This window comes from Orycteropus afer, unplaced genomic scaffold (genome assembly GCF_000298275.1).
Source record: "Orycteropus afer afer isolate SDZICR_OR568_19922 unplaced genomic scaffold, OryAfe1.0 scaffold00423, whole genome shotgun sequence".
NCBI lineage: Eukaryota > Metazoa > Chordata > Mammalia > Tubulidentata > Orycteropodidae > Orycteropus > Orycteropus afer.
In genome coordinates this window covers 1,930,488-1,946,680 of record NW_006922010.1, presented here as the reverse complement: position 1 = coordinate 1,946,680, position 16,193 = coordinate 1,930,488, and the positions used below count along the sequence as shown (strand labels likewise).

Below are 16,193 nucleotides of genomic sequence, written 5' to 3'. Positions count from 1 at the left end.
CACTCCTCGGAAGGAAGATGGGGCAATCTACTTCTGTAGTGATACTGCCTTCGAAACCCAAGGAGGGGTTGTTATGAGTCGGGTCTGACCTGATGGCACATAACAACAACAACAACAATTTCTTCTATTACCCAGTAATTTTTAAGCTAGGTGTTATTTAGTTTCATATATTTGAATTTTTTTTCCTTGAGCTTTCTGTTGTCCATTTCTAAGTTTTGTAACATTGTGGTCTGAAAAAATACTTTGTAGTATTTTGATGTTTTTAAGTTTATTGAGGTTTGCTTGGTAGTCTAACCTATGTTCAATTCTGGAGAAAGGTATGTACACCGGAAAGGAATGTATATTGTGCTCTTTTGGGGTATAGTGTTTCTATACATCTTTGAGGTCTAATTGGTTGACTGTGTTGTTTAGATCTTCTGTATCTTTGTTAAGTTTCTTTTTAGGTATTCTGACCTTTTAATATACCATTGAAAGTGATATGTTAAAATCTCCTACTGTTATTGTAGAATTGTCTATTTCTCTTCAATTCTGTTAAAGTTTATATATTTTGAGGCTGTTGCATTGGATGTGTGGATATTTATTACGGTTATATCCTCTTGTTTGATTGACCTATTAACCATTATATCATGTCCTTCCTTGTCTCTTGCTAGGTTTTGCCTTAAAGTCTATTTTGTCAGAAATTAATATTGCCACTTGTGGTTTTTTTGGTTGTTGTCATTTATTTGATAAATGTTTTTGCATCCTTTGATTTTTAGCTTATTTTTGTCTTTGTGTCTAAGATGTGTCACTTGTAATCAGCATATTAATGGGTCATGGTTTCTTACCCATTTTGTTCCTGTCTCTTGATTGATGCATTTTATCTGTTTATGTTCAATGTAATTATCAATAGGCATGAGTTTACTACTGCCATTTTGCTTTGGGTTTTCTTTTTTGTTTATGATTTCTTTGTTCAGTGTATTCTGTGCTGAGCTCATTATGATTTTCTTATCATTTCCTTTGTTGCTTTTGTTTCAATGTTTACTGAGACTTTGTGATTTTTTTATTTGTTATTTTGGTGAGGTTTATTAATTTTCTTTGCGATTACCCTGTGACTTATTATTATTACTTTCCCAACTTTAAAACAATCTGTTTTATATTTATATCATTTTGACTTCCTCTCCATTTGTAAGTTATGTAACTATATCATTTAGTCCCTGTTTTTGCTTTGTAGCTATCATTTATTTACAAATTGACATCTCTGATTTCCCTATTTCCAGTCTTGTAGGTTTATTTTATTTTGATACTTCTATACCTGGATTTATTTTGAAATGATGTTGTCGTATGTCTTAATCTTCAGTAGTTGTCTGCCACTGTTGGTTCTCTGTCCAGAGGACTTCCTGTAGCATTTCTTGTAAGGTTGGTCTAGTTTTTGCAGATTCCCTTAATTTCTGTTTATCTAGGAATGTCCTAATTTCAACATCATATTTGAGGAACAGTTTTGCTGGATGTGTAATCTCTTAGTTGCAGTTTTTTCTTTCAGGGTTTTATGTATCATCCCATTACACTCTTGCCTGAATGATTTCTGCCCAGAAATCAAAGCTTTGTCTTATTGGTTCTCCTTTGTAGGTTACTTTTCATTTTTCTCAAACTGCTTTTGGGATTCTTTCTTTGTCTTTGGTTTTGGAAAGTTTGATCATGATAAGTCTTTTTTATTTTCTTTCGGAGTCTATCCTATTTGGGATTTGTTGAGATTCTTATTTTGTCCATTTGTTTTTGTATATATATATGTTTTAATTTGTCTAGAAATCTGTGTTTTCCCTGATTTTGTGTGCAGTTTTCTTGAACTTTATCTCAGTCCATTGAAGGGACCTACATATATTGCTTTCAAATTCCTTATCAGGTAATTCACTAGCATTTCTTCCTCCAGAAGATTTTCTAGCCCTGTCTTTTGGTCACTTGTTGGAGCCATCTTGTCCTGTTCTTTTGTGTGATTTGAAGTTGTCTGCTCTGGTTGGCATAGTGCCTAAGGCATTTGACTGCTAACCAGATAGTTCACGGTTCAAACACGCTAGCCACTCCACAGAGGAAAGACCGGGCAATCTATTTTTGTAAAGATTTACTGCTTTGGAAACCTAAAGAGGGTCACTCTGCGTCAGAATTGACTCAATGGCAGTGAGTTTGGTTTGGTTTGGTTGTCTCAAAGACATTGTATTCTTACTGTATTTGTTTATTGTGTATTTTTTTTTTTTTTTTCCATTCTCATTTCCCGTTCTGTTTTAATGTATTTGAGCAACAAGGCGTACATGTTACTCTGGTGGCTAGTTTGGCAGCACTGTGGTATGCACCACCTGTCTCTGATTGGATTTAGTAGCTGATGGGAGTGTGGGCATAAGTCTGATCACTGGTTGTGCTGGTTGAAGACAGTGGGTGGGTGTTGGCCACCGTCTGTCTTCAGTCCAGTAGCACTGGAGCTGCTGGTGGTAGCACTTTCCTAGTGGGTGGGGCAGCACATGTGGGTGGGTATGGCCAGGGATAGTCATTGACTGTCATCTGTCTGGTCACCTGATCACTGATGTGTGTGCTAGTGTAGTCCTGGGTAAGTAGAGCTGGTTATCTGGTTCCTGCTCTGATCTGAATGCTCCTTGTAGTAATTACAAATGGCTGTACTATGCTGGTTGGCAGTTAAACTCTCCTTTCACTGTTTTTGTTAAGTCTCTTCTTATCAGTATTTGATCTACTACTTTATCCTTTCCTTTGAAGCTCTGGGATACAGGATTGTCATATGTAGCCATTTCCCTTGTTTTCTTGAGTCTTTGTGGTAGAAGACCTAGGTAGTGTATCTGCCTAGTCCTACGTCTTGGAACCTCCTCCCAAAAGTTTTTAATTTTGAAGAAGTCTAATTTCTCTATTTTTCCTTTTGTTTCTTGTGTTTTGGGTGTCATATCTAAGAATCCATTGCCAAATCCAAGCTCATGAAGATTTACCTTTATGTTTTTATGTTTTATAGTTTTAGCTCATACATTTAGGTCTTTGGTCCATTTTGGGTTGATTTTTGTATAAGTGTAAGGTAGTAATCCAATTTCATTCTTTTGCTATATGTTTTTCATAGATACCCTTTATCAAGTTGAGGAAATTCCTGTGTACTCCTAATCTGTTGTGTTTTTTCATCATGAAATAGTGTTGGATTTTGCCGAGTGCTTTTGAGCTGATCACACACTTTTAATTTTTATTCTCTTTTTTCTTGTTATCTCAAAATTTTTGTTAATGTGTTATAAAATTGATTCAATATTTCTTGTTTAATTTAAATCCATGAGTTTCCACTGAATAATCCAGAAGTCTACAATACAGATAGACATGTGTGTAAGTTACAGTATTCCCTGACACTTAACATAATTAGCCTTCTCTTCTATAATTCCATTCATCAGATAAATAAAAGACTAACCTTCCAAAGTTATCACAACTTTAGGAGTTCACACACTTCTCTTTCTCCTAGTTATTATTATAATGTTTTAAACATCCTTAAAAGAGGAAGTCAAAACTGCAAAATCAAAAGCCTTAATCAGAATCGATACTGAGAAATACAACAATGGCAGAGGTTCTTTTATTCATCACAGAGAACAAAAATACGGAATATATATATATTAATTTATTTTCACCAAAGAGAATACACTTTGTTTTTCAAGAAGTAAGAGATTAGTTTTGGGGAGGTGCTTTTGGAGCATGATCAATAAGTGCCTTATCAACAGTAGAATAGTGATACTAGGGTCCATCACTTTTCACATGCATTAATGTTCATAATTATAGCTCTTTAACCTGTAAGCCAGTGTTTTCAGCTTCAATTTCAAGGATAGCCATTGTTCTTTCATAATTCTTTTTAGGACAATCAAAGAAAGTATGGGCAATTCATCTTGATACGGGATGCTTGAAATATTCCCAATGTTCAAGGATATAGCCTTCTGGAATTTCTACTAATTCAGCTTTACCAATGAATACATTTATCAGAGTTAGGCCAGTTGGTCACTAGTATCCCAATCAACAAAATGTAAAATTTCAGGAAATTAAAAAATGCTACTCATAGACTCCAGAAGGTTTGATGGTAGGAAAGCACAGATGAGGAACCCTCCAAATCGGAGTTAGATTCCAAGGCAGCAGCTAGACAGAGCTGTCAGTGCAGTGACTAAAGCCCATAGCCACCATGTGTTCTCTCTAATTTTTTTTATTCTACTGAGGCAGCATATTACATTAGGTGATTTTTGGTTGTTAAGCATAGTGGCTAAGGCACTTGACTGCTAACCAGAAGGCTGGCGGTTCAAACCCACCAGCCACTCCTCGGAAGGAAGGTTGGGCAATCTACTTCCGTAGTGATACTGCCTCGGAAACCCAAGGAGGGGTCGCTATGAGTCGGGGCCGACTCGACGGCACATAACAACAACAACAACAACAAACCAACCTTACTCTCATGGATTGAATTGTGTCCCCCCCAAAATAGGTGTCAACTTGGCTAAGCTATCATGATTCCCAGTATTGTGTGATTATCCTCCATTTTGTAAGCCAATGCATATATCCTCCATTTCGTGATATATGTTGTAAATCTTAACCTCTTGTGGTAGTTAGGTTGTGCATCAACTTGGCTGGACCTGGTTGAGTGGCTGGGCATCTGATGGTAGTCATTCCCCATGAAGAGACTGGCAATCAACTCCATGGTGGAATCTATTGGAGCAACTGAGTAGCTGCTTTAGGGATGTGGTCTGCTACCTGTATAAAAGCAGCAGCTTTAGTAATGGTCTCTAGTTTATGGCACACTTGAATCCTGCATGTAGCTGAGTCATTCTTAAGCAGCCTGCCATGCTCTGCCAACCTTGAGACTATCAGTGGACTTGAATTAGTGGCCTGCCATGTTGTTTGGTAACATTGAGACTGTGCTTTTTTACTTGTTGACCTTTGGTTTCTCAGCCTCAGCAGCCAGCAGCTGCCTGAGTGAAGAAAAACCTCCAGCTTCTGTGGGCCAGGAGCAGGAGGCAAAGCTTAATTGAAGCCCAAGGATGAGGGGCTTTTGCCCAGCCCGTAGAACCTTGCACTTTGAACTTGGGCTTAAAGCCTCCAAACTATAAGAGAATAAACTCCTGTTTGTTAAAGCCATCCCATTTGTGGTAGATTTGTGTCAAGAGTGGCACTAGGTAACCAGAACACCTCCATATGTCAATGAGGCAAGATTAATGTGGGCTGCATTTTGAGTTAGCCTTATAAGAGAGTGTGACTCAAGTCCTATCCTTATTCAAGCACTCATTACCCTTTACTCTAGTTGCCACCTTTACTCGTGTTACACCCTTGCTTTGTTGATGTTATGTGCTATCAAGTCAGACCCGACTCATAGCGACTCCTCCTTGAGTTTCCAAGGCAGTATCACTACGGAAATAGATTGCCCCACCTTCCTTCTGAGGAGTGGCTGGTGGGTTTAAACCGCCAGCTTTCTGGTTAGCAGTCAAGTGCTTTAGGTACTACGCTACCAGAGCTCCTACCTTTTATCTAAGAGATAAAAGGAGAGAGAACCAAGCAGAGAGAGGGACCTCATTACAACCAAGAAAGAAGAGTTGGGTGCAAAGTACATTCTTTTGGCCCTGGGGTCCCTGCACTGAGAACCTCCTATACCCAGAGGAAGACTGATGCCAAGACGTATAGAGATCTCTAAGGATCCAGGAAGCTGAAGAGACAAGGACTGTCCTCTAGAGCCAACAAAGAGAGAAAGCCTTCCCCTACAGCCAGTGCTCTGAATATGGACTTCTAGCCTCCTAAACTGAGAAAATAAATTTCTGTTTGTTAAAGCCATCCACTTGTGGTGTGTCTGTTATATCTGGCAGCACTAGTAACTAAGAATTTGCTGCTGCTCTAACAGATATCTAAAATGTAGAAGCGGTTCTGGAATTGGATAATGGATAGAGGCTGCAAGAGTTTTAAGGTGCCTAACAGTAAAAGTCTAGATTGCCTAGAAGAGACTGTTACTAGAATAGAACAGTTAGTGGACATCAAAGGCAGTTCTGGTGAGGGCTCAGAAGGAAATGAAAAGAGCTATAGAGAGAGTTTCTGTCATTCTAGAGACTGCATATATCACCAACAACTGAATGTTACTGGAAGTGTCAACATTAAAAGGATATGATGAACATGTGCTTGGACAATGGAAGAATGTCAGTGCTTATGCAATGGCAAAGAACTTGTCAGAATATGTTCAAGTGTTTGGTGGAAGTTACAACTTGTAAGTGATGAACTTGAATACCTAGTTGAGGAAGATTTCTAAGGAGGATCTTAAGGGGCTGTATGGTTTTTCATTGTCATTTATAGTAAAATGTGAGAGGAGTTGGACTTAAAAATGAACTGTGCAAAATGAAAACCTTAAAGATTTGGAAAATTCTGTTGTACAAACTACGGACACATGACCTAGAATGTTCACCAAGGATGTGGCTACACAATCTGTTGTTAAAGAGATTAAGCCTGTGACTGATGGATCTAACCAACTACCACAGCAGAAAACCTATCACCTTAGGCTGAATGGAACAGAGTAAGAACTAAAGGAAAGAACGCCGTCTATCTCTTGGAATTCTGCAGGCAAGGAACAGGCCACGTGAGGGACATCTGTTGTCCTCCATGTAGTCAGGAGCATACATTGTAACCTTTCAGATTTCTTGAAGTTTGTTTTATGTCTTAGCATGTATGATTTGTTCTAGAGAGTGTTCCGTGTGTTCTTGAGAATGTATATTCTGCTGTTGTTGGGAGACAGGTTCTATAGGTGTTAAGACTAACTGTTTTAAACTCTTCTATTTCCTTGTTGATCTTATGTCTAGTTACTCTATCTATTATTGATAGTGTTATATTAAGTTATACAACTATTACTGTTGAGTTATCTATTTCTTCCTTCATTTTTGTCCATTTTTGCTTCATATATTTTGGTGCTGTTTTATTAGGTATGTATGTCTTTTATTAGGTATTAATAGTCATATCTTCCTGTTAGATTGACTATTTTACTATAATAAAATATCCCTTTATTACTAGTGACATTTTCTGTTTTATAATTTATTTTATATAATACATATTTTATATATTTTTATATGATATTATATTTATATAATATATATATTATATAGGAGCTCTGGTAGCATAGTGCCTGAGGCATTTGACTGCTAACCAGAGAGCTGGTGGTTCAAACCCCCCAGCCACTCCTCGGAAGGAAGATGGGGCAATCTACTTCCATAGTGATACTGCCTCAGAAACCCAAGGAGGGGTTGCTGTGAGTCGGGTCCGACTCGACGGCACATACCACCAACAACAACAACATATATGATATATATTTTTCTATCTTTTTACTTTGAATCTGTTTATACCTTTGAATCTAAAATTTGTGTTCTGGAGACAGTATATAGTTGGATCTTGTGTATTGTCCAGTCTGACAATATCTGCCTTTGTCTTGGTAATTTTACACTATTATTTATTTAGTTGAATTTTCATCTGCCATTTTACTTTTTGTTTTCTACATAGACACATCTTTTTTGTTCTCCCATTCTTCCATTACTGAATTCTTTTTCATTAAGTAAATATTTTTTGATGTAATATTTTGATTTCTAAAATTGTATCTCCAAACAAGGGGCTCAAGCATAGCAGTGATAGTGAGGCTGGCACAGGACTGGACAGTGCTCCATTCTGTTGTATGTAGGGTCACTGTGAGTCAGAGCTGACCCAACGGCACCTAACAGCAACATGTATATACATGTATTTTAAATTATTCCCATAGTGGTTGCTGTCGGGATTTAATATGCACCTTAATTTATCAGCATCAGCTTAGATTTATGCTAATTTAAATCTACTAAGATAAAGAAACATTACTCCTATACAGCTTTACTCCATTTTCCCCTTTTTGTGGTATATATTGCATGTATAAATGTTTCAAACCCAACAATACATTATTACTTTATGTAATTTTATGTCTTTAAAAAAGTTGAGAGGAGAAAAGAAAGCTAGTACATATTTATAGCTTCTGTTATACTTAAACTTACTGCTGTTGAGTTGAATCCGACTCATAGCAACCCATCCTTGGGTTTCCAAGGTGATAGCACTACGGAGGTAGATTGCCCAACCTTCCTTTCAAGAAGTGGCTGGTGGGTTTGAATCACCAGCCTTCTGGTTAGCAATGAAGTGCCTTAGGCACTATGCTACCAGAGCTCCTTATGTTATATTAACCTTCTTATTTATCATTTCTCTCCATTTATTTCTATAGGTTCAAGTTACCACCTGGAGTTCATTATAGCATTGCCCCGTCCTCCCCCTTTGTGCCATTATTGGTGAAAATACTACTTTCTATATGTTACAGCCCCGACTATACATTATTTACCTATTATTTTGCACAGTTGTTTCTTAAGTCAATTAAGAGAAGAAAGGAAATGTGCATTTATACTGTCCTTTATGCTTACATAATTACCTTTACTAGTGCTCTTTGATTTTATTTTCTTTTTGTTTTTAATGTGGATTTGAAGTACCTGGGTCACTCACGTTCAGCCTTAAAAACTCCCTTTTGTTTATCTGGGAATGTCTTTTTTTTGCCTTCATTTTTGAAGGATGACTTTGCTGACGATAGGAATCTTGGTTGATTTTCTCTTTTTCTTAATGAGCACTTTGAATATTTTATCTCATGGCCTTCCCCTGCCCTTCTGCATTGTTTCTGTTGAGAGGATAGTTATTGATCTTATTGGGGTTCCCTTATAAGTGTCACATCATTTTTCTCTTGTAGCTTTTCTTCTTGTCTTTGACTTTCAGCTATGATGTGTGTTTATGGATCTCTTTGTGTTTATCCTACTTGGAGTTCATTGAGCTACCTGGATGTGTAGATTTATATTTTTCAATAAATTTGGGAAGTTTTCAGCCATTATTTTTTCTAATATTTTCTCTGCTCTTTTCTCTCCTCTGCCTCTTGGATTCCTGTTACGCAAATTTTGCTGCATTTATTAATAACCTACTTTTCTTGAGATTCCATTCATTTTTCTTTATTCTTTTTTCTCTCTGTTCCTCAGATTGCATAATCTCCATAGATCTGTTTTCAAGTGTGCTAGCTCTTTCTTCTGCTGATTCAAATCTACTGATGAATCCCTCTAGTGAATGTTTCATTTCACTTAGTATTCTAACTTTTCAGTGCCAGAATTTCCATTCTGTTCTTTAAGAATAGAATTTATATCGTTTTATTGAGATTCTCTATTTGAGACATTGCCATTCCTTCTTTAATCATGTTTTCATTTAGCTTTTTAAACATATTTATAATTGTTGTTGTTGTTGTGTGCCGTCGAGTCGGCCCCGACTCATAGCGACCCCTCCTTGGGTTTCCGAGGCAGTATCACTACGGAAGTAGGATTGCCCAACCTTCCTTCCGAGGAGTGGCTGGTGGGTTTGAACCGCCAGCTGTCTGGTTAGCAGGCAAGTGTCTTAGCCACTGTGCTACCAGAGCTCCCATGATAGCTACATTAAAATCTGTTAAATCCAACATCAGGTTTCACAGTAGTTTCTGTTGCCTGTTTTCTTTTTCTGGTGTGTGGGTCAGACTTTCCTATTTCTTTGCATGTCTCATAATTTTTTTTTTTGTTAGAAACTGTACAACTTATTACGATTTTGAGTATTGGTATCCCTGATCTGTGGCTTGTTATGGTTATTTACTTATTTATTTGTTTAATGACTGGCTGTGTTTTCATGAAGTCTTTTTCTCCCTCTCCCTGACCTCTGCTGTATGCAGACTCTGATATTGTTCCACAGGAGTGCAGCCTTGGGTGTGCCAACAGTCACCCTGAGATGACAGTGAGCCCTTTGAATATCTCTTTTTGTAACCACACCCAGCTGTTAAGCTTTATTAATTGCTTGCTTCTTGCATTCATTTAAGTAATGCTCAGGGTCATAAGTAGCTCCACAGACTGATCCAAAGAAAGTGGAGCTTTTTTGAAGGTGTAAGTTTTGAGCTCAGTGTTTGAAATTTATTCTGATCCCAAGGGGGCTTCTTTACCCTGGTTCTACCTGGTAAACTAACTGGCTGGAGTTTAGCTTATATTTCTAATGAATCTAACAATATCCTCTTAATTGCTTTTCATCAAAACCACCTTTGTTTTAGAGAGCACATTTATACTTAAACATCTCCATACTCTGTTGCTAACGAAGTCACTTTATGTTGAGGTCTCCAAGACCATCCTCAAATTTAATGATTTGCTAGAGGAACTCAAAGAATTCAGAAGAGCTGTTACCCTCACAATTACAGTTTATTACAATGAAAGGATGCAGGTGAAAATTAGCAAAGGAAAAAGATACATAGGACATAGTCCAGGGAAGACCAGACATAAGCTTCCAGTTGTCCTCTCCTAGTGAAATCACACAGACAGTGCTTTAATTCTTCCAGCAACAATGTGTGACAACATGTGCAGAGTGTTGCAAGCCAGGAAAGCACACCTGAGTAATGGTGTCCAGTTGTTTTTATTGGAGATCAGTCACATAGGTATGGCATACCTTCCTGAGTGTCCTTTGTTATTTAGTCTGTAGTCCCTCCAAAAGGTAAATAAAACATAGCCCAAGACCCCCACAATAAATCACATTGTTAGCAGAAATTATCTGGAGTGGCCCATTGCCCCAGGTATACAAAGATACTGTTATCAGGTATTATATTCCAAAGGCTCAGAGGTTATCTCCCAGGAGTGGTCAAGAGCTAGTCCTTTCTTTGGAATGTGCAAACTCTGAACACAGAAAGCTTGCTGAGTTTCTTCTTCTTTTTTTTTTTTTTTTAAACTGAGCACAGTTCTTTGTTTTAAGGCCTGCTTCTCCCCCTGAGGAAAATGTCTTAGCCATAGCTGTGGAGCTGGAGTGGTGATAATGTGGTGCTTCTCTCTGAGTGACATGCTTGCTTTAGAACCTGGGCACTCAGTAGAGGCAAGGTTAATAGCCTCAGGTTTTCATGGTTTGCTTCTTCTGGTATGGAACCTTCATGTCATGAGCCAGGACAAGGGTGGTTGGGACTCCAGTATTCTTGGTGGCACTCTGCCCAAAGTAGAGCCTCAGTCCCACAAATGGAGGCTGCACAAAAGAAGGAAGCCTCACCTCTTGGACACACTTGCCCTGTGTTCTTGGCTGCACCAGTCTGGAGTAGAGTTTCCATCTCACTTAGCTAGATTGGGAAGAGAGGGAGAGGGTCTAGGTTCAGATACCACAGACTCTTTAACTTTTCTTACCTAGTTTTAATAGTTTTTCTTGAATAAATTTTTTCATATGCTCTATGCCCTTTGGACTATTCCTAGAGACTTTAAGCTTTTTTTTTTTTCTAATACTTTTTACTAGTTTTACTGGGAGTGGATCTCCTGAAGCTGTTGTGGCAGAAGTGGAACTCTGAACTTTTTATAATAGTGTTTTTAGAGCTGTTCAGCAAATATTAATATGGAAAAAAAGAATAAAATGAAAATATGTTATATATTAACAAAGTGAAAATTTTCAAGATTTTCACTTCAAAAAGGGTAATGAAAGATACACTGCTGCTTAGCAATTTAATTTTAACCATTCCTAACTGTTCTAGTTACCTAGTGCCACTCTGACAGGCATATACCACAAATGGGATGGCCTTAACAAACAGGAGTTTATTCTCTTACAGTTCGGAGGCTTTAAGTCCGAGTTCAGAGTGCCAGCCTCTAGGGGCTGTGTGAAAGCCCCTTGACCTTGGGCTTCATCTCTGCCTCTTGCTACCGTCCCACAGAAGCTAGAGGCATCTCTTCACTCAGGCGTGTACTGACTGCTGAGACTAACAAGCCCAAGGTCGACAAATAAAATGGCACAGTCCTGATATTACCAAACCACACAGCAGACCATTCATTTAAGTCCATTGAAAGTCCCAAGGTCAGCAGAGCATGGCAGGCTGCTGAACAACGACATGGCTACATGCAGGGTTCAAGCGTGTCATAAGCTAGAGACCATTCCCAAAGCTGTTTCTTATATATGGGAAGCAGACCACATACCCAAAGCAGCTACTGAGCTGCTCCAGTAGATTCCATCATGGAGTTAATTACCAGTCTCACCATGGGAAATAACTCCATTCAGCTGCCCAGCCACTCAACCAGGCCCAGCCAAGTTGATACACAAACATAACCACCACACTAACTATTAAAAGGGAGCTCCTGTAGCCTAGTACATAAGGCATTTGACTGCTAATGAGAAGGCTGGAGGTTCAAACCCACCAGCCACTCCTCAGAAGGAAGATTGGGCAATGTACTTCTGTAGAGATACTGCCTCAGAAACCCAAGGAGGGCTCACTATGAGTCGAATTGACATGATGGCAGTGAGTTTGGTTTGGTTTAACCATTAAAGATACACGGGGGATACAAATCAAAGTTAGCTGTGTGTATGTTTATCACTGTAAATATCTTAAGAGCCATCATTTTCAGCATATCACAAGCAATTTTCATTCTCTTTTCCTCAAAATAGAAAGAGATGATGGCTGTCAATTTTTCAGATGACATTTCTTGGGAAAATGTTTAGGTTTGTGGTTTTGGTTTTCTAGGTACAGAGCCTGATGGACTCCTTCGGACAAACTACAGTTGTGTTCTAACCAGCGTTGGTGCCGCCCTGCATGGATTTCATGATGTCATGAAAGGTGAGATTTGAAAAATAACATAAATAAGCTTAAAACGTTTGTGCTACTGTCTCAGATCTTCCTGAATGAGATTTAAACAAACACTGCCAAGATGAATAGATACATGGCTTACGTCAGAGTGCACAGCTCACTGCCTTCTGCTTTTCTCATCTGCTTTGTTTCTGAAGGTAAACAGCACTGAAGAGAAATCCTTGTGCAAAGTACTTTGGCCAAAATACATTACTTAAGGCAGGTGTGAGGATTTTACCAAACCAGACATGTGCTTGAGGGGCATTTGGCAAAATATCTTGTACTTGTTGGAGCACAGGCACAAAGAAATTGAGGAAACCGAGGTTAAACTCCCCTGAAAGGATGCACAACATTTTACCGTCCTGTGTACTTTTATGTTCAAAGTGCACATTGTAAGTCCTTTTGTTTAATATAGCCTTAAGTAATGAAGATCTGTTTGTAAACTTTGGTTGGTTTTCAATTATTTATGTGCTTCTAATAGTCTGCTGGAGGGCAGAGAGAGAGCTTTTAAAGCATTCATGCTTCTTAGCATGTGATTCTGGGTGATGACTGTTTAATCTGCGGGCCACATGGCCTCCAGCTTTTCTCTCTCTCTGTTTTTTTTTCTTTTTCCCTTTCCCTCCCTCTGTCTCTTTTCCTCCATTCCCTCCCTTCATCTCCCTTTCTCTCTCCTTCTTTCTTTCCTTTGTTCTTCTTCCTTTTTCTCTTTTTCCTTTCCTTCCTTCCCCTCTCCCTCTTTCCTTGCCTCTCTTCCTACCTACCTTCTTTTCCTTTTAGACACAGTGGGACTAGGAGATGGTAGGAGAGAGAGGGAGCAGTTATTAGGGACTATTGGAAATGGCCTCAGGTACCCAGATGATTCATTGCATTTAATAAACAATTAGTGACCAATCACTAATTTCACAGAAAATAATTTCCTAAATCTTAAAATCATGTTATAGAGCATGTGTAAGATGAGTATTTGAGACCTTCCTATAGACTAGCACAAAATCTCTGGCTCTGGCAATCATTCATAGTCTTACCAAGCACCGCTTTGAATGAATGAATGGTAATTCATTCTGGAGAGTGGCCCTTCCTGTTGCTTATCTTCAGTTATAAGTCACTGTATTTCTGGAGCTAGCCCAGGTTGCACAAATCACGGATTAGTTGGGCAGCGTGGGTGGCAGTTGACAGTAGTCAGCCCCAGCCCTGCGGAACCTGGTCTAGCCTATAGGAAATCCAAGGGACTTATACCTTTTTCCTATTCTGCATTTGGGATGGGAGTTTAGGCTTGGCTGTAGTCCTTCATCCCAGAGTTTGACTAGAACTAAGCCATCTAAACCACAAGTAGCTTTGTAGATATAGTTTTGTTTTGTTTTTAAATTTTTTCCTGTGCTCATAGTATGATTTGTCCCAGCAAATCGTTTCTTCAGAATTTCTATAGAGGAAGTGTTAAAGGGGTGGAAGGTAGCTATCCATTGAAAGGGCAGCTTAAAGCTTCTTTTACTTAGCAAATATATTATTGTTGTAAGTTTTTTTGGGTATGTTAGTGAATCTATAAATAAAACATTTTCTAAAGGTGCTTTTTGATATATTCCATAAGGTTGAGAAGATGTCAGTTCATCCAAATCAAAGAATATTACTGTTATTTGGCATGATCTGATGGAGATTATGGTAGAGTCACAATCCTCCCACACCCCAATTCCTTTTTTGCTTCCAGCTGTTTCTGTCCTTGAAGATGAATATAATATAAAGAAAGAGTATTGGGAAACATGAGGGATGACTGGTAAACGAATTGTGGGGGCCTGTTGCTAGCTTAAGAAGCCCTGATGGCACAGTGGTTAAAGTGCTCAGCTGCTAACCAAAAAGTCAGTGGTTCAAATCCACCAGCCGCTCTATGGGAGATAGATGAGACAGTCTAAAGATTTACAGCCTGAAAACTCTATGGGGAAGTCCTACTCTGTCCTATAGAGTTGCTATGAGTTGGAATTGATTCAGTGGTAGTGGGTTTGGGTTTCATGTCTTTTGGGGGGAGATTGTTAGGTTGAGGAGCCCTGGTGATGCAGTGGGTAAGCACTACTCATTGAAAGATGAGTGGTGTGAGCCCACCAGCCATTTTGCAGGAGAAGGATGTGTCAGTCTGCTTCTGTAATGACTGCAGCCTTGGAAATTATGGGGTAGTTCTACTCTGTCCTATAGGGTTGCTGTAAGTCAGAATCTACAGCAATGGGTTGGTTTGGATGTTTGCTAGGTTTACAGTTAAAATCTGTCTTCTTGGCTAGCTTGGTTCCAGAGAATTATTCTGGATCTTTTATGAAAACTCAGAGTAAGCATTAACTGGCATTAGTAGGATAGCTTTGTTTTTAAGAGAACTCTTATTTTAAACTTCCTTTCCTGCTTTGCCCTGGTTAATTGCTTGGTACAAGTTGAAAATGAAAGAAGGAAGCTTAGTTTCAGGATAAAAGAGGGATAAAACTCAAAAAAACCCTCACTTTTGTTGAGTCGGTCTCAACTCATAGCAACCCCTCTTTGGGTTTCTAGGGCAATATCTGTAGAGAAGTAGATTGCCCGGTCTTCCCTCCAAGGAATAGCTGATGGGTTTGAACCACCAGTCTTCTGGTTAGCAGTCAAATGCTTTAAGCACTATGCCACCAGAGCTCCTGAAAGAGGGATACAGATTTACAAAGATGTGTATATTACATGAAATGTGAATTAATGGAATTAATTAATTAATTGGAGGTGAATTACTCTTTTAACAAGTGACATTGTAAGTGAGAATTGTTTCATCTTTAATCTTTAGAAAGGCCAGAGCAGGTAGACTATTAGAAAACATTTAAAGGAACAGTAAATCTGTGGCCTAACTTGATTTTTTTGTTCTTTCTGGAGTTAAAATTTAGTGTCAGGGGCTGTTGTAAATAAAAATATTTGAACTTAATAAAGAATAAACATTGGATTGGGAGAATTATTATAGTTCAAACTATAGTAACATTGATTGCCACGTAAGTGTTCTTAGAAGTGTACCTCTTTCATAAATAACTCAGTTACTTATCTGCCAACCAAGATTGCCTTCCAACCAAGCTATATTATTACAGCATTGTATATTTCCAGTAAAATACTGAATAACATTGTTTGTGGTGTATAGAAAGACAATGCTTATTTTAAAGACTAGTAAGTTTAGTATAGAAAAAGTATAATACTCCAATTGAATTTTTATTTAAAAAATAAAAGATTGTCTTATGAGTATATAGAGAGTAATCATTTATTTAAAAAATGTATTAAACAATAGTAATGTACCAAATGTTGGTTCCTTAGCTATAACACATGTTCCGTAGTCATGTAAGATGTTAATAGTAGGAAGAACTAGGGAGGGATATAAGGAAACTCTGTTCAATCTTTCAGACTTTTTATAAATCAAGCTATTTTAAATTAAAAGTTTATTTTATACTTTCTATTTTATACTGTGTATACACAGAAATTTCCTACTTTTAAAATATCAGTAAAAATCTCTTTCGTGTTGTGTGCTGTCAAGTGCTATCATATGGCAGTCCTACCCCACAGGGTTACCTATGCTATAATCTTC

The 16,193-nt window shown here is 38.2% G+C and overlaps 1 protein-coding gene across 1 annotated transcript in view; it reads left to right on the top strand.

Annotated features, from left to right (window-relative positions):
- PPP1R21 (protein phosphatase 1 regulatory subunit 21) overlaps positions 1-16,193 on the top strand; it is a 142,912-nt gene that overhangs the window by 68,779 nt on the left and 57,940 nt on the right. Inside the window, exon 13 of the mRNA XM_007953997.1 lies at positions 12,533-12,625. Coding sequence (XP_007952188.1) covers positions 12,533-12,625 — 93 coding nt within the window. The remainder of the gene's footprint in view (positions 1-12,532; positions 12,626-16,193) is intronic.